This window comes from Sceloporus occidentalis, unplaced genomic scaffold (genome assembly GCF_023333645.1).
Source record: "Sceloporus occidentalis isolate IW3139 unplaced genomic scaffold, rSceOcc1.0.p SCAF_2, whole genome shotgun sequence".
NCBI classification, from domain to species: Eukaryota; Metazoa; Chordata; class Lepidosauria; order Squamata; family Phrynosomatidae; genus Sceloporus; species Sceloporus occidentalis.
This window is the reverse complement of record NW_028316982.1, coordinates 15,640,527-15,659,419: the sequence shown is the minus strand read 5'-3', so window position 1 is coordinate 15,659,419 and position 18,893 is coordinate 15,640,527. Positions and strand designations below refer to the sequence as shown.

At 42.2% G+C, this 18,893-nt stretch overlaps 1 protein-coding gene across 1 annotated transcript in view; it reads left to right on the top strand.

The window, feature by feature from the left end:
- NAALADL2 (N-acetylated alpha-linked acidic dipeptidase like 2) overlaps window positions 1–18,893 on the top strand; it is a 536,053-nt gene that overhangs the window by 486,196 nt on the left and 30,964 nt on the right. The window contains exon 12 of the mRNA XM_089507579.1: window positions 2,183–2,384. Coding sequence (XP_089363705.1) covers window positions 2,183–2,384 — 202 coding nt within the window. The remainder of the gene's footprint in view (window positions 1–2,182; window positions 2,385–18,893) is intronic.

Below are 18,893 nucleotides of genomic sequence, written 5' to 3'. Positions count from 1 at the left end.
ATGCTTTTTACGGAGAGTTGACCAGCTGTATTGTATTGATCGTAATGTACATATATTTTATGCTATGTATTTAATATTGTTGAAATATGTTTTTATTGTTGAAATTTGCTGACTGCTGTAATCCCGCCTCGATCTGCAGGGAGAGGCGGGAAATAGAAATAAATTATTATTATTATTATTATTATTATTATTATTATTATTATTATTATAGCTTTGCATGGACTCCGTGGCTCAGAAAAACATGTTAAACTTCAGATGATATTCCAGCTGAGACCTTTCTTGGACTGTGATATCTTAGTCATGCCCTTGTGATCCACTCTCTAATAGGTACTATTGCAATGAACTTCACATGCGCTTCAACTTCTAAACGTCTTCAGATGGAGTAACTTTCGCCCACACACATTGAAACCTGAAAATTATTTTCAAGTGATATTTGTGGGTGGGGTCTCTACTCAAGAGAGACTTTTCAGTGGTGGCACTCTGGTTATAAAATGCCTCCTCTTTCAAATCCTATCTTCATGGTCTTTTTGGCATCTGGTGAATACCTTTAAGAAAAACAGCTTTGAAGGACTGCTGTATCAAATTTGGGCCAAGATTTTCAAAGCTGAAGTTTCACAATTGAATTTTAGTCCACTTCTTTCATCACTACTTCTGGATTATCTGGATATACCTCTGCTATTATTATCCCCATTGAATGAAAATAGTAAAGGGTACATGGTATATACCAGGTGTAAAAATGTTACTGTATAAAAATGTTACTGTATATACTCATGTATAGGTCTAGAAATTTTAATTTAAAAAATTGATCCCAAAAAACTGGGTTAGCTTATCCACAGGTCAATTTATGAACTGCACCTTAACACTTATCAAGAAAGGAACCATCTCCTTCTTTTAGTAGAGTGGTGAAAGGTGAACACTTAGGCGGGTTACAGACCGCCCATTTGGGGTGGGCTGTACCCGCCCCTTCCCCCGGTGTATTGGGGCCTCAGCTGCCAGAACGGCAGCCGCTGAGGCCCCGATCCGCCGCTTTTCAGGCTGCGGGGAAGCGGCAAAACGCCGATTCCCCGCAGCCTGAAAAGGAGTGTCCTTGGGGCTTAAAGCCCCAAGGACACCCTGTGGCAGCGGGGAGGATGAGAAAGGAGCCGCTTGGCCCCTTTCTCCCTTGCTTCGCTGGACGCAGCCATCTGAAGGCTGCGCCCAGCGAAGCAAAGCGGTGCCGCAAACCAGGAAGGAGCTCCGAAACGGAGCTCCTTCCTGGTCCGCGGAAAGGGCGCACTAAGCGCCCTGGCGCGGACCGACGGCGTCACGTCCGCGCCACTCCGTATAGAGGCAGCGCGGTCGTGACGTCGTCATGGCGGCCCTCATGTGGAAGGGGGGCCGCCATTTTGTATGGAGTCAGTCCGTACTAGGGTTAGGGGGTGCGGAAGCACCGCACCTTCCTAACCCTAGTACAGACTGACTCCGTACTTTAATGGCGGTGTGTAACCCACCACAGTCTGTCCTTGGACAACCTAAAAGAAGCACTGATTCTTCTATTCTCTCTGCTGTGTTGCCGTTTCTGGCCTTTTTGAATGCCTCGGTGGGAAATTGGCAGTGGTGGCTCTTTGGCATTTCCTCACAAAGCAGCACTTAAAGAGAAGAGGGGGCAGTCAGTTCTTCTTTTAGATTTTCTTGGGATAGACTAAGCTCTAGCCTTTCACCACTCTTCTCAGAGAAGGTGACAGTTCCTTTTTTGATAAAAGTTAATAATGTATCTTAACTCTTGCCTTTATATCCTTTTTCACATGTATTCATTGTTAGCCTCTCCCACATCTGGTCACCTTCCACACACATCACACAGTCAACATGTACAGCAGTTTCATCCTCATCCATCCAGCCTTTAGGATGAACACAAACAATTATGCCTGTTGGATTTTTTTAAAAAAAAAAAAAAAAAAGAAAACACGTTCTTTGGCATCATTTTCTTTTGCTTTGTCTTTTACAACTTTTGTAACATGCCCCTAGACTTCAACTTATCCATGGTTCATATCAAAATCTGTAATTTTTACTCCAAAACCTGCCCTTGACCTATAGATTAGCGTATACACAACTATGTATGGTAGACCCCATGAATGATTCATGTTAGTGAAGCAACCACTGAATATAAATGTATTTTTATATAATGTCTTTCTCTTAACGTTAGCAGGTAGCAGCCTAAATTTTGACCAGTTGCTGACAGTGGCCTATACTCTAAGAGAGAGTGCCCAGTTGTTCCAGTCAGATGAAATGCGCCCAGCCAATGACCCAAAGGAAAGAATGCCCACCCGCGTAAGGATGCTGAATGATGTACTACAGAATCTTGAGAAAAACTTCATAGTTCCACAGGTTCCTCCAGGATTCTATAGGTAAAAAAATAGTCTCTGTTCTTCTATAATAACGAATTTAATCATTTTCTCTTAATTTAGTATTTATTGCTGTTTTCCCAGGTTTGTAAAGCTCAGCAATAATACATGATAGGTATTCATGTTCTAAAAACTTATTTCTAAACAGTAATTTTAGCAACATTAAATTCAATTAAGTCCTAGCCAAGAAAAGGGGCAGAGTTTTTTTTTGTGATGATGGTGGGGAAACAATGGCGGGTTACAGACCGCCCATTTGGGGCGGGCTGTACCCGCCCCTTTCCCTGCTGTATCGGGGCCTCAGTGGCCAGAATAGCAGCCGCCGAGGCCCCGATCCGCCGCTTTTCAGGCTGCGGGGAAGCGGCAAAACGCCACTTTCCCGCAGCCTGAAAAGGGGTGTCCCTGGGGCTTCAAGCCCCAAGGACACCCCGCGGCAGCAGGGAGGAGGAGAAAGGGGCTTTCTCCTTTGGTCCACTGGGCGCAGCTGTGTGAAGGCTGCGCCCAGCGAACCAAACCAGGAAGGAGCTCCAAAACGGAGCTCCTTCCTGCTCTGCGCTAAGGGCGCACTAAGCACCCTGGCATGGAGGGAGGACGTCACTTCCACACTGCCCCGTATAGAGGCGGCGCGGTTGTGACGTCCTCATGGCGGCGGCCGTGTGGAACGGCCGCCGCCATTTTGTGCGTGCGGAGCGCGCACTAGGGTTAGGGGGTGTGGAAGCACCGCCCCTTTCTAACCCTAGTGCACACTCCACACGCACAAAACGGCCCGTTTGTAACGGGCCTAAGTAACATCACAGATTTCATGTGCCATGAATGCTAAGCAGATATGGTAATAATAAAGACATCAAAGCTTGCACGATATTCTCTAACATGTAAGAATATTCTTCCCGGATTTAACTAAATTTTAAATTAACCCCTCCAGGTGTGATAGCCAATTTTATAGTAGGATATGACTTGTATTTTATTATTGTTGCGCTTTTGAACACTATTTGTAGACAGGCAGAAACAAATATTTAAAAAATCATAGATTATAGGGAAAGTTTTAAAAAATCATAGATAATAGGGATAGTTACTGTCTTTCTTGTTTTGTCTTTGGGGGAGTGGCATGAAGGGGCACAAATTTCAAGGGTGATGGCAACATTCCCTGACATTCCTCTAATCTCCCTGTGGTTCGTGGTCACTGTTCAATCATTCATTCATACATTCATTCTGGATAACGATGGCTCAAGTCAAAGTTATTTTACACTGTAACATCATTACAGTGATATTCTGGGGTGGTGGGAAAATGGCAGCCACAAATGGAGAGACACTTCATTTTCATCGCTGGAATATCTTTCCAAATTATACTATGTCATGACAGTGTTTGGCTAGTTGCTGCTAATGAAAAATAGTGTCTAGTAGCCATTAGTGTAAAACAATAGCTGGGAAGACCACTAAGTAATTGAGAACACAACCAATTTGTCTGTCCCCTGCTCATGATTCTTGTAGGTGAGAGTGGGAGTCATAATGAGAACTTGCTCAGGACAAAAAATTCACAGGTTTAAAATGCCTTATAATAGATCATTATTAACAAAAGATACTCAGGGAAGACAAAAATGGGAGATGGTATTATATGTGTAGCCTTGGCTGGGGATTCACAGTTGGCAGATAGTAAATCTATTCACTTAAAAGAACTATCCAAGGCTCTGGACCTATGTTGAGGATAGGGTTCAGCGGATTCTCCACCTCAATATATCTTCTTTTTTGTCCAGTTGGATCAAAACAGCTTCATGGGAGTTAAAACGTATCTCCACCTTCAGTATCTTTCTTTAAGTTATTTTCAGTTTTCAGACAATTGTCTTGAATATTTTGGCTGTACGACAACGAGGGGGGGGGGGTAACTAAAAAATTCTTGTATCAAATATTTGCACAGACGGTAAAAGGATGTATGAGAAACAACAATGAGGCTTTATTTTATTTCACTTGTGCTGCTTACATTTTAACAAACAGCTCCACAATCCTATTTACTCAAAACGTATGAGCCATTGAGTCTAATGAGAGCTGACAGTGCATTTTGTATATTTCAGATTGTGGTTTACATTTAGTGAGGGGAAACAATTTGGGTAAAACAAACAAAAAGAAAGGTGTTGTGGGGGAGAGAATCTCTCCCATAGTGGAGACTTTGTTTTGCACTGCATTTTCAGCCTGAAGTAGAGATTTATGAGTGAGTTATAAACCTCTGAAATAGTGGTTTATAATGGAAACGCTGGCAGAGCTTTAAGTATAGCAGCACAAACAGTGCTGCAATAAATACTCAACTTCATCTGTAAACTGAAATTTAGGATGCAGTTTGCAGCCTTGACCTTCAGGCTCCAACTGTGTTTAGATCATTAAGATTCCATAAATACTATAATTTACTGCCTTCTGAAGGGAGAATATGTGCCCATAATAAAGTACATATTCTTCATAGGGGAAAAATGATTACTTCCTGTATATTCATTGGGACTTATGTTCTCTGGTTTAGTCACAGTACTTGACAAAAGTGAAAGCATCACTGCTCAGTCACCATTAGGCAGGCTACCCATCATCATCTCTTTCTAGCATCCTGGAGCCTGCAGTTTTAATTCTTACAATAAACACAAATATAGAACTAGTACTAGATAGTGAGCAGCTAGGGATAGTTTTGGTTTTACCTGTAAGTACGCTGAGGCAACTAACATATACAACAAATGATGAGAAGCAACAGCTTGCCCTCAGTCCAAGCTAGTTTGCTACTTTCAGGTTTAGAGGATGTTCTCCTTTTACCAGTGAAACTACTCTTGGGTAAGTGGTTTGACTCTTGGGACCTAAAGATTATAATACTTCAACCTGAGGAAGCAAGAAAAAGCAAGATGTTGTTCTACAAAAATCCAATAAAACTAGGCTTTAAATAAGAACCAGCTGGGAAGTGGGGAGAAATTGTTTTGGCTCTTTAGTTTTCTCTCTCATTTAATGGATATATAGTTTAATTATAAACTTAATAATAAATTGGCCTCTTTTATTAGAAAAAAATCTAATTTAATTGATAATTTATTTTAACTAGTTAGTTCCTTTCACTGCAGGTAACATCTTATATGATCAGTTGTTATTTGGAGCTCTGCAAGACTGTAGGACTGCAGTGGCTACTATAGAACAGGCTATTTATTTTGCAAATAGGACCATAAATTATGAATATTTTAACTACTGACTAGTATAATAAAGAATCAGAAGCAGGAGTAATGGAAAAAGAGCCAACAATTTATGGATAAAATGCCAAGGAGATGAAGGATATGTCTGTTGAAGAAAAAATTTCCCTTTACTGATGCAAAAATAACAGAAAATGCAAAGTAAGCCTCCCCAGGCAAGGTGATCTTTAGTCTAGGTACAACCACAGAGAAGGCAATTTCCCACAAACACAACCAAACACAATTCAGATATTTCTGGGCATGCAAGAGAATGGCTCTAATTTATTTGATTTGATTTATATCCTGCTCCCTGATGCATACAATGGCTTAAAGTGTAATTGAAAACAAAACGATATTGGTGCAAATGTTTTTAAAAGCATTAAACAATCAATCCAACATATATATCACTCCAAGAGACATTAATAAATAGATCTTCATTTGGGGCCAATATGCAATGTCCTTTACCTTAGGGTCACTGTCCATTGGGGGTTTTATAATCCAGCACACTCTGTTGAAGAAGTCTGCTGCTGTGATTTGCTTAAAGCAAACAAATTAACATTTCTACTAAACAGAGATCTGAACCCATGTTCTCCCAGGTTTGAACACTCTGTTAGACTTTTGTTGACCATTGGCTTGCATTGTTGTAATGTGCCCTCAAAGCCCTGACCTGCAATTGGAATGCCTTGTGTTCTTGCATCCTTTGGGCATGAGTTTCATGCAGTCTTCCAGGCATGTTGGTATGTGTCATATTGTGTTTTGTTGTTATCATTATCTTCTAAAGAATCCTCAGACTTGTTCCCTTCCATCCATATTCTTTGGGGTCTGTCTCTCCCCCCCCCCCCAAAAAAAAAATGAATCCCACACTTATAAGCATTTCAACATTCAACATTTCCACTGGCATATTTGTAAATGAGAGCTTCCAAGAATTTTTGGCCATGTTTTGTCATTGTTTCTCTTGATAGTACAAAGAGTGTATTTACCCTAAGTTGACACCATGTTTTTGCCCAGAGACAAGATGACCTGGCATGCTTTGAAAAGAAAGCTCCAACTGTGAATTAGGGAAAAGAAAAGCACATCAGCAAAACAGAGAGCCAGCTGTCATCCCAATCTGAAGTATTTACACATATTTTCCTTCCTGTGATATCACACTGACATTCCTGCAGTTGCAGCATTAAAGCTATTGTTATAATGACTAGATTCATAGATGTTGGCACTGAAGTCAACATCCCATTCTAATCTAAGCCTGACATTAAGTAAAAAGAGAATTATAGAGTTGGAATAGGCCACAAGGGCCACCCAGTCCAAACCCTTGCCATGCAGGAATACACTATCAAAGCACCTCCAACAGATGATCATCCACCCTCTGTTTAAAAACCTCCAAAGAAGGAAACTGCACCATTCTCCAAGGGAGTGTGTTCCAGTGTTGAACAGCTTTTACTGTCAGAATTTCCTCCTAATGTTGCAGTGGAATCTTTTTTTCTGTAATTCTCATCCATTGCTTCATGTTCTATTATCTGGAGCTGCAGAAAACAAACTTGCTCCATCCTCAGTATGTCATCCTTTCAAATATTTAAACAGGGCTGAACCTTCTCTTCACCATACTAAACATACTCAGCTCCTTAAATCGCTCCTCATAGGACTTGGCTTCCAGGTCTTTTACCATTTTGGTCACCCTCCTCTGGACATGCTCCAACTTGTCAACATCCTTTTTGAATTATGGTGCCCAGAACTAGATGCAGTATTCCAGATTAGTCTTGACCCAAGAAGAATAGAGTGATACTATTATTTCCCTCCATCTAGATACTATACTCCTATTGATGCAACCTACAATTGCATTGGCTTTTTAAACTGGTGCATCACACTCATGACTAATGTTCAACCTTTGGTCTACTACTGTGGTCAATAAGAATAATGATGATAATGATAATGTTAATCCTAAATCCCTTTCACATGTACTGTTGTCAAGCCAGATATCTCCCATCCTTTATATGTGCATTTCATTATTTCTGTCCAAGTGTAGTATCTGTTGAAACTTACTTCTCATGAGCATCAAAGAGGTTCAGAAGCACACTGAGAGATGTCATAGCAGTATGTGAAGATTCTAAAATCATGGGATCAGGAGAATATGATAGTGCCTTTACCATCAGTCTTGGTGTAGCTCCAGCACACCCACAATTCAAATTGGTGCTGTACTTGTCACAACACAACTTAGCACAAAGAAAGTTCTTTTGTTTTCACATTGGTAGTAAAGACTGAAGACTGGCCTAAAAGATATACCTGAAAGGCCCAGGGATCTCCTTCACTTTCACCTTCATCTTCACTTAGTAGCTGCTAGATTCCAAGATTTCTGATTTGTCAACAAATGGTTTGTTAGCTAATGGTACTTTTGTTCAGATTATTTTAAAAGCAGTAGACTATTTCTGACCTACTCTGAAACTGATTTGTATTTATAATGAACTTAATCCTGACTTTCCTAGATAGCCAAAGGCCAGCTAAACCAATACAAGGGTGGCTGAAGTTCTATTTAATTCAACTCCTTCACATTGTATGGACTAAATTTACACTGACATTGTAAATGGATCCCTGGGATAAAAGTGCATTGAAACTTCTCCATCCTGCCATTTCTTTCTCCCTTTCCCATGTCGTTTGCTATAAAATCTTAGTCAGAAGCTCATTTGCTTTCAGATGTCCCTGTCAGTATATCTCCACTGAAGGGCATTTCTGGCAGCAGAAAAACAACAACTTGTGTCTAATTTTAACTGCCATATCTGACTTACCCTTATGTTAGGATTGTAACATCCATATACTGAATTGGACCTAGAGCTAATGTGACTCAGGCATGCTACCCTACAGTTTGGTTAGGAAGACAAGGAAATATATCAGGATAGAACAGGTGAGAGTAGCTGCAAGTCCTTTCTCTCTCCTGGTCTTTACAATCTATAAAGACTTGACATAAAAGGAATGAAATAGGGAGGGAAAACAAAAACCAGACACTTGCTCTTAGTATTGTCAGATTCCTTGGCCTGTGAAAATCATGGAATCATAGAATTGGAAGAGACCACAAGGATCATCCAGTCCAACCCCTTGTCATGCAGATACACAGAATCAAAGTACCCCTGACATATGACCATCCAGCTACTGTTTAAAAACCTCCAAAGATGATGAATCCCCCACACTCCCAAATAGTGTATTCCACTGTCAAAAAACTCTTGCTACCAGGATGTTCTTCCTAATGTTGAGCTGGAATCTCTTTTCCTATAGTTTTAATCTATTGCTCCATGTCCTAGTCTCTGGAGCAGCAGAGAATGAGCTTTCTCCACCCTCAAATTAAACCTCTTCAAATATTCAAATATTTAAACTGGGCTATCATATCACCTCTTAACCTTCTCTTCTCTAGGTAGATATACCCAGCTCCCTAAGTATCTCCTCATGGGCATGGTTTCCAGACCGTTCATCATTTTAGTCAGCCCCCTCTGGACATGCTCCAACTTCACCACATCTTTTTTGAATTGTGGTGCCAGAACTGTTCACAGTATTCCAGGTGAGTCCTGACCAAAGCAGAATAGAGTGGCACTATTACTTGATCTAAAAACTATACTTGTATTGATACAGCCTAGAATGCTTTAGCTGCCACATTATACTTTTGATTCATGTTCAACTTGTAGTCTATTAAGACTCCTAGATCCCTCTCACATGTAGTCTTGTTAAGCCAGCTGTCCCTCATCCTATATCTATGCATTTCACTTCTGCCTATTTTATAAGTATTGTGAAGAAACACTTAATAGATCAGATAACTCCAGAGTGGGGATTCTGGTTCTGCCTTTCTTCTCCCTCTATTCCATAGCTTCATAGAATATGATTGAACAGAGAAGGAAGTCATGTCAATTTAAAAATAAGCCCTATTATTTTCAATGGGATATACCTACATACATATGTATACAACTGAAGCTTAAGCATGGAAGACCTAAGATGTCTTAGGAAGGGGTATCACTTCAGCCTAGCACTGTGAAATGTGACAGAAAATCAGATGCTCCAAAGATGACATTTTTCTTAGCAATGAACTGTGAAGTGATATGCATAGTTGTACACATTACTGGAGAGCACTTTATAGCTCATGATGGCTTCAGTGTATGTTTTCTACAGCTCCAGGCTGTAAAATTAAAGCATTAATGCCACCATTTTTCATGGAATTCAGCACATTGTGTTCTGTGACTAAAATATCACCTCCAGGCTCTATCAGTGAAAAATGAAGTGCAGGAGCTAGGGTTGTTGCTTAGAGGATTCCTTGTGGATCTCTGTTTCAATGTTACATGCAGAAATATTATGAGGTACAAATGGTACTTCTGCCTTTCATGACAAGTGCCACCAGTAATTTGCCAACAGGTGGGGCTCAACTGAGAAGTCCTCTGATCCCCTGATGACAAAAACACATTCCTTTGCTAGTACATATTTTCCCCCTGCGAATATAATAATAATAATAATAATAATAATAATAATAATAAATTTTTATTTATATACCGCCCTGTGGCGAACCAATCCGGGCGGTTTACAACATTAAAATGACATACAGCATAAAAACAATATATTTCCCTCCCCCCTTAAAAAGTTATTAAACTGCATATCTAATTTAAAACCACAATAACTAGTTAAAACAACAATAAATTAAACAGTATAATACCAACCAATAAACCACTGCAACTTCAAGAAAAGAAAAGGGGGCTTTGGAGACATTACTGAGGAGGGGGGAGATCCTGAGATCCTGAGGCCGGGATATTTCAGTCTGGGAAGGCCTGCCTGAAGAGATCCGTCTGGACAGCCTTTTTGAAGCTGTCCAAGGATGTTAATTGATGGATCTCGTCCAGCAGGCTGTTCCAGAGCCTGGGGGCGACAGCAGAAAAAGCCCTCCGGGAGGTCGCCGCAAGCCTCGATTTTTGAGGCTGCAACAAGTTCCTCCCAGAGGACTGGAGGGCGCGGGGAGGATTGTAAGGGAAGAGGCGGTCTCTGAGATAGCGTGGACCCAAACCATTTAGGGCTTTAAAGGTAATAACCAACACCTTGTACTGGGCCCGAAAACCAATAGGCAGCCAGTGGAGGGACCTCAGAACTGGAGTGATATGGTCCCTTCTAGATGTTCCTGACACAAGCCTGGCTGCCATGTTTTGAACCAGCTGTAGTTTCCGAACCAGGCACAAGGGTAGCCCCATGTAGAGCGCATTACAGAAGTCAAGGCGTGAGGTTACCAGCGCGTGCACAACAGTCTCGAGATCCCTTACTTCCAGAAAAGGGCGGAGCTGGCGTATCAACTGAAGCTGATAACAGGTGCTCCTGACCGTCGCATTCACCTGATTTGTCATCAGGAGCAACGAGTCAAGGAGCACCCCCAGACTGTGGACACAGTCACTGGAGGAGAGTGTGATCCCATCCAGGACTGGTGGTCGAAACCCAATTCTTGGTTTCGGGGCCGCTAACGTGAGCACCTCCGTCTTGTTCAGATTCAGCTTCAATCTGTTTTTCCTCATCCAGCCCATTACCGCCCGAAGACATTCATTGAGAGAAGAGGCGCCATTAGAATTTGAGGCCGACGAACAAGACATGGAGAAATAGATTTGGGTGTCATCAGCGTACTGATAGCACCCAGCGCCATAACTCTGTATGATGTCACCCAGCGGCTTCATATAGATGTTAAACAACACTGGGGACAAAATAGCTCCCTGAGGGACCCCACAAAGGAGCTCCCTCTTTCTGGAGCTACTGTCCCCGAGCAGCACCCTCTGGGACCTGCCCGAGAGGAGGACCGGAACCACTGCAATGCAGTGCCTCCGATACCTAATCCCCCCAAGCGGTCCAGGAAGATGCTGTGATCTATCGTATCAAAAGCCGCTGAGAGGTCTAAGAGCACCAACTGGGTCACACTACCCCTGTCGATGCTGAGACGCAGATCGTCAGTCAAGGCAACCATGGCAGTCTCAACCCCAAAGCCTGTCCTGAAGCCGGTTTGAAATGGGTCTAGATAATCGGTTTCATCCAAGACAGCTTGGAGCTGAAGAGCAACCGCCCTCTTGATTACCTTGCTCAAAAATGGCAGCAAAGAAACAGGCCTGTAGTTGTTCATATCCAGGGGGTCCAGGGAAGGTTTTTTTTCAGAAGCGGCTTAACAGCTACTTCCTTCAGACAAGATGGAACGTACCCTTCCCTGAAGGATGCATTGATGATATCCGTGAGGAATCTCTTCAATGCATCCCCCCGGACGGCCAGCCATGATGGGCAAGGGTCGAGAGGGCAGGTTGAGTATTCCTGATCTGAAATGCTTGGGAACATAAGTGTTGTGGATTTTGGGGGGATTCTGGAATACCTTCCAGATGAAGGAGCCTCAACTTCTATCTTCACACAACAATTTCTTCAGTGACTTCTGTTAATTCTTATACTTCACTACCATTTAGCTGTTTAAAATGGGGATAGTGTCTAAATACACACAATTCACTGTAGCAACACTCTCAAATGCCTCTCAAGTTTCTCAAATATCAGTCATATCTGGACTGAAAGGGATAGTACAACAACAGCCAGCACCTTAACTTGATTCACATAATAATAATAATAATAATAATAATAATAATAATAATAATACTTTATTCTTATATACTGCTATTCCTTTTTCAAGATCATAGCAGTGTACACGTTAAAAAACAGTATAAAAAGAGCAAAAACAGTGTTAAACATCAAATAACAATCTAAAAACAGATAATAAAACATCAGCTCATAGGGGGGAAAGCTTGACGGAAAAGGAAAGTTTTTAGCATCCTCTTAAATCCATCAAGGGATGAGGCTGTGCGGAGCTCGTTGGGCAGGGTATTCCATAATCTGGGGGCTGAGATTGAAAATGCCCTCTGTGTTGCACCATAATGTGCACTTGGAATAGACAAGAGATGTTTCCCACCCGACCTGAGAGTGTGGGGCGGATTGTATGGGGAGAGGCGGTCCTCCAAGTACCCTGGGCCCAAGCCATTTAGGGCTTTATAGGTAATAACCAATACCTTGTATTGCGCTCGGAAGCGAATGGGCAGCCAATGGAGGTCTTTCAATACAGGTGTTATATGACTGGCCCTGGAGCATCCAGTGACCAGTCTAGCAGCCATGTTCTGCACCAATTGTAGCTTCCAAGTTTGATACAAGGGTTGCCCTATGTAGAGCACATTACAGAAGTCCAAACGAGAGGTTACCAGAGCATGTACCACGGTTTCAAGGTCAGCCTGGCCCAGGTAGGGACACAGGACTTTAAACATTTCTTCTAGACTTAGGTTTATACTATCCTGATTGAGAGACATAATAGTACTGTTCTACTCTGCTTTGGTCAAACCTCACTTGGGATGCTTTCACTCTACACAGTTACCACTTTAAGTGCCATGCCATGCTATGCCCTATGGAAACTTGGCATGTGTAGCTTGATGAAGTGCTAGAACTCTCTGGATGAGAATTCTAAGTAGCTCTTAAACTGCAAATCCTCATATTCATTGGTTAGAACCATAGCACTAGAATCATAGTGCTACCATTTTGTGGTGGGAAAGGGTACCTGGAATATCATCCCCAGTTCTGGGCACTATATATCAAGAATTAAGAAGGATATAGGATGTGAGGGCGATCTGGCTGAGACATCTGTCACCCCATTGATCGCCAGGGTTGATTCGGCTGATCTGGCTGGCTAGGCGGGTGTCCCCTTCCTCCCTCACCGCTCCATGTGCGTCCCTCCCGAAGCTGCGCGCTCGGTGGAAGAGGACGACCGTACCGTTCTTCAGTCAAGGGTATACGATAGCTGCGCTCCCCTGCTAGAACCTCTAAACAAGCTCAAGAATTAAGAAGGATATTATGGAGCTGGATATTAGGGAGCTGAATGTGTTTAACTTGGAGCAGAGGAGTAATGATAGAATTTGTCATTGTTGCTGGTTTTGGCTTTCAATCATTTCCAACTTATGGCTACCCTATCATGGGGTTTTCTTGGCAAGATTTGTTCAGAGGGTATTTGCCATTGCCTTCCCCTGAGGCTAAGAGCATGTGACTTGCCCAAGGTCACCATGTGCTTTATGGCTGAGCAGCGGATCAAATCCTGGTCTCAAGACTCGTAATCCAGCACTCAAACCACTACACCACACTGCCTCTCAATGATAGGATAGTCACCCTTAAATATTTTCAGGGATGCCATGTAAGAAAGGGAGCATCTTGTTTTCTGTTCTTCCAGAGACTATGGCTGGTTACAGACCGGCACTTTAGTGCATGACGAGCACGCACTAGGGTTACAAAAGGGCGGTGCTTCTCCACCGCCCTAACCCTAGTGCGTGCTCGTCACGCACTAAACGGCGGAGGCCCTTCCATACGGCCACTGCCATGAGGACATCACGGCCGCGCCGCCTCTAGACGAGGCGGCGCGGACGTGATGTCCTTACTCCACGCCAAGGTGCTTAGTGCGCCCTGAACACGGAGCAGGAAGGAGCTCCGTTTCGGAGCTCCTTCCTGGTTTAGACCGCTGGGCGCAGCCTTCAGACGGCTGCGCCCAGTGGACTAAAAGAGAAAGGGGTCAAGTGGCCCCTTTCTCCTTCTCCCCGCCGCCGCGGGGTGTCCTTGGGGCTTGAAGCCCCAGGGACACCCCTTTGCAGGCTGCGGGGAAGCGGCATTTTGCTGCTTCCCCACAGCCTGAAAAGCGGCGGATCGGGGCCTCAGCGGCTGCCGTTCTAGCCACTGAGGCCCCGATACTCCGGGGAAAGGGGCGGGTCCAGACTGCCCCAAATGGGCGGTCTATAACCTGCCTATGATATGAATCAATGGATTCAGATTACAACAAAGTAATTCAATTTGAATATTAGGAAGACTTTTCCAGAGGTAAGGGGTGTTCAACAGTGAAACAGACAGCCTCAGAAGGTGATGAATTCTCCTTCTTCAGAGGTTTTTTAAACAGTGAATTCCTGCATGGTAGGGGGTTGGACTAGGTGGCTCTTGTGGTCTCTTCCAACTCTATGATTTCATTATCATATGAATATTTGCTCTGTGGCATAAATGCATGTCTATCATCATGACATTTGGGCATATAAAAATTTTAGTTCATCATTTAGGTTTCAAGAAAGGAATCTAGCCCACACATTTCCTTTATAATGCATCTAGTCTTCTGACTCCCTATAGCAGAAGAAAGGTAAGAGACAAATAAATAAAATAATAATAAATAAATAAACATTCTGAGACCCCCCCCTCTCATTTTTGATTGAAAATTCAATCTTTGCTATCTGTTATCGGAACCATACCCCTCTATTCACAGCGTCAGGGTCTCCAAAAATTCACCTTAGATTTCTCCTCTTGCTTTCCATTATGGAAAGAGTAATAATTAGAACCTCAGTCTTTTCTTGTAATATAGCAAGCAAAATAAACATGCAGACTGCATATTTGTGCAAGACCATTGCATGGTATTCATTTGAATGATTCTGCTGAAGAATGTCTTGAAGAAATATTCATACATAAGCATTTACAGAATTGCAAAAACACATGGACCTTCTTCTATAGTCCTTTGCTCTACAGCAGAGATGTTGTTGCACCACAAATCACATTACTCCTAGCCAGCATAGCCTATGGTGAGAAATGAGAGTGGTTGCACTCCAACAACATCTGCAGAGCCACATATTCACCATCACTGTTCCACATCTAATATCTAGCTAGCATGTCTATGATGTATATGCATTTCCCTCTTGAAGCAAATGTGAAACAGGTGTACCTCCCCTATCCTATTAGAATGAGGCATGAAGGGTTCTTTGACATTTGTCACCTAACCTGTATCTTTTTGGAGGTGCTTCTCATTCTGGTTACTTGAGCTCTCAACCAATAATCCAAGCTGGCAAATTTGGCATCAACACTCCACTTAAGTACTTCTAAGGTTTGGACTTTCAAAAATTTTAATATGGTAATATTAGCAGACAGTTTAGTAATCCTTTAAGCTATTATATTTAAAGTGGCAAATCCACTCTCCTTGCAGAGGAATGGAGACTTCTCATTGTCAAGGCATATATCTTATAAATTGTGACTTTACATTCCATGTAAGGTATCACTCATCTTACATCATGTTAGCATCTTACCAAATATCCACTAAAAGTCAGCTATGAACTCTGAACACTTGTAAGGAATTGCCATCTTATACAGCATCATCACATAATCACATTTGTTAAGAATTGCCATATTATCTGTTTTATCTCTTAGTACTTCATGGGGTTGCCCTAAGTTGACAGGTGACTTTAGTATCAGAGGCAAAGGGCTATTTTAGAGATGTGAATGTTTCTCACTCTAATTTAGTTCCTCAGCTGCTCACCTGCATGTGCTTCCTGTCCTTATTTCATATTGGTTTATGACATATTAGCTGAGTTTTTTCATCAGAGTTGTATAATATAAATCTGGCATGCAGAGTTATGCACTGAGAGTGCCCTATGATGCTTGGTAATGGCAATGTTGTGCAACCAAATACACAATGCAATACAGAAATTACTTCACAGCTGGATGCACAAGAAATGGCTTGTTCATCAAGTGAAAGTTAGAGTCAACAGTTTGTTTGTTTTCCGGCAGATGGAAGATGTCTAATACAAAATTGGAAAACAAAGAACTAGTTAACATAAGTCAGCATTGTATAGTGGTTTGAGTGTTGGAATAGCTCTCTGGAGGCCAAGGTTTGAAACTGGTTTCATGGCAAGTCACATGCTTTCAACCTCAGGGAAAGGCAATGACAAACTTTCTCTGAACAAATCTTGCCTAGAAAACCCCATTGATAGGTTTACCTTAGGTTCACCATAAGTTGTTTTGCCATAAGTCAGAAAAACCTTGAAGGCACACAACAACAAACAGAATTTTAGTCAATAACAATAATATTTTCAAGTAGAAAACTGAAGAGTCTATAATTAAGTTTATTTTTTAAGTCAGAAGTCAAGAATAATAAGGGGAATGTGTTCTATAAAATCAGATAAATGAATGCCAAGTATTTGTACCTGGGATCAAACATCACCCAGAGTGAAGACTGCAGTCAAAAGATAAGAAGAAGACTGGGAATGGGAAGGACAGTGATGAGAGAAGATCCTAAAAAGTAAAAATATACAACCGAGAACCAAAGTTAGAAACATTCAAGCCATAGTATTCCCATTCACTATGTATGGATGTGAGAGATGGACTGTGAAAAAAGCAAATAAACAGAAGATCAACTCATTTGAGATGTGGGGTTGGAGAAGAATGCTGAGCATACCATGGACAGCCAGAAAGACAAACAAATAGGTCCTTGAGCAAATCAAGCCAGAAATACCAATGGAAGCCAAGATGATTAAATGGAGACTGCCATACTTTGGTTATGTCAGGAGAAAGTATGGCTCATTGGAAAAGACAATAATGCTGGGAAAGGTTGAGGGTAGAAGAGGGAGAGGTAGATTGCAAACCAGATGGTTGACTCAGTTAAGAAGGACACAGGCATGAGTCTTCAGGAAATGAGCAGATCAGTGGAGGATAGGAAGACTTGGAGATGTCTCATTCACAGAGTTGCCATGAGTCAAAGTTGACTCAAGGGCAGCTAACAACAACAACAACAACAAGGATAACTAGAAGATAAACATGTATATTAAGAATATGCAAAGTTTACAAACTTATAATATAATGGTATAACTTTTTTAAAAAATAGTTTTGCATCTTCCTTTGGTGATTAAGTCCACTGCCACCCCGACAAGACCACCACATACATCTATCCAGTATGAAGCCATAAGGATTCATACCAGAGAGATACAAACATGATAGATGGATGGACTCTATTAAGGAGGTCATGGGTATGAATTCACAGGACCGAAGCAGATCAGTGGAGGATAGGGAGTTTTGGAGATGTCTCATCTACAGAGTCTGTATGAGGCTCAAAGGTGCTTAACAACAACAACAAAGCAGGAGTGCTGTGACTGTTGATTCTCAGGTTTCTGACATTGGTGTTCAACCATTCTGGATGGGGCTCTACTCCTACTCTCTAAAACAGTTATGTCAGTGGTTCTCAAACTTTTACCCTTGGGCGACCCCCTTGACATCTGCATGTAGACAGTACAGACCCCCCTTCACTCAGCATAATATATGAATAAAATATGGTGTTTGCTTATTGTGCGTATTTTCATTCACATATTCATGTATATTCATATTTTAACATTTTAGAAAGAAATAACATCATTCAAAACAGAACAGTTGTATTAAAGTAAAGTCAATTTTTTATTTCAACACATGTGTAAATTTTAAAATATAAAAAGGTTTGGGAAGAAGAGGAGGAGTGTCTTGCATCCAACCTTGAACAACTCTCACACACAGCCCATAGTCCCACCTGTTCTGGACTGTGGCCAGCACACACAAACAAACGCCGATAAGAATGGCTCAGCAAGGAAGCCAGCTATGCAATTGGAAAACTGTCTATAGACCTTGCAGAAAGAGCAAGCCACAAGCCAAAGCCAGAGTCAGGATATCAGAGGTCACGGTAGTCAGTTCGGTCCAAGGTCAGGGCAGCCAGAACGTAGCAGTAGTCCAGTCCGTTCCAAAGTCAAAGGGTCACGGCAACAAGGGTACAAGAAACACGGAGCCAGTGCCGGCAGTAATCAGACCAAAGGATCTTGCAATAAACTCCGGCACCGAGTTAACATCCCCCAGCTGGTTAAATAAGAGACGCTCTCCCCGGTGCTAGCTGTGGCTTGTTTACCAATTGTCTCTCTGCAATCCTCCTGGACCGACACATGCAAGCACTCTCAGCTCTTCTTTTCTTAAAGGAAGGGACCTGCATGCTTGGTTCTTCCTCAGGAGCCACACTGAACTGCTGAGCCTCTGGAGGGGGCTCCACAGAGCTAGAGCCTGGCTGAGCCTCAACCACTGGGGCTGGGAGATCAAGGCTGGGGTCTGACGGGGCAGAACTGGGGCCTGGTAGAGCCTCAGTCTCCCCTTGCACCTGAGGAGCCACAGTTTCCTCCTCGTCCTCCACTTGGCTGGTCATGACACCACCTTACCATTTGAGAACCACTAAGTTATGTAATTTGGATCAACATGTGTTTGGATTAAACATTCTTGCAACTATACATGAAAAACATATTTTTTTTCTATGGTTTTGGGAACCCTCTCATAGAAATTAACTTCAGAATAATAATATAAAGCATGGGTCTCAAGTCTTCATTTTGGATCAGTTTTCAATCTTGCCACCATCTATCCCTCTGAGTCTGTGCATAAGGGCACCCATTACAATGCTTTGGTATTTAAACTCATTTTGATTTTGCATTTTAATATTCATCACTCTTGGAAGAAACAAATTCAGTGCAGAGTC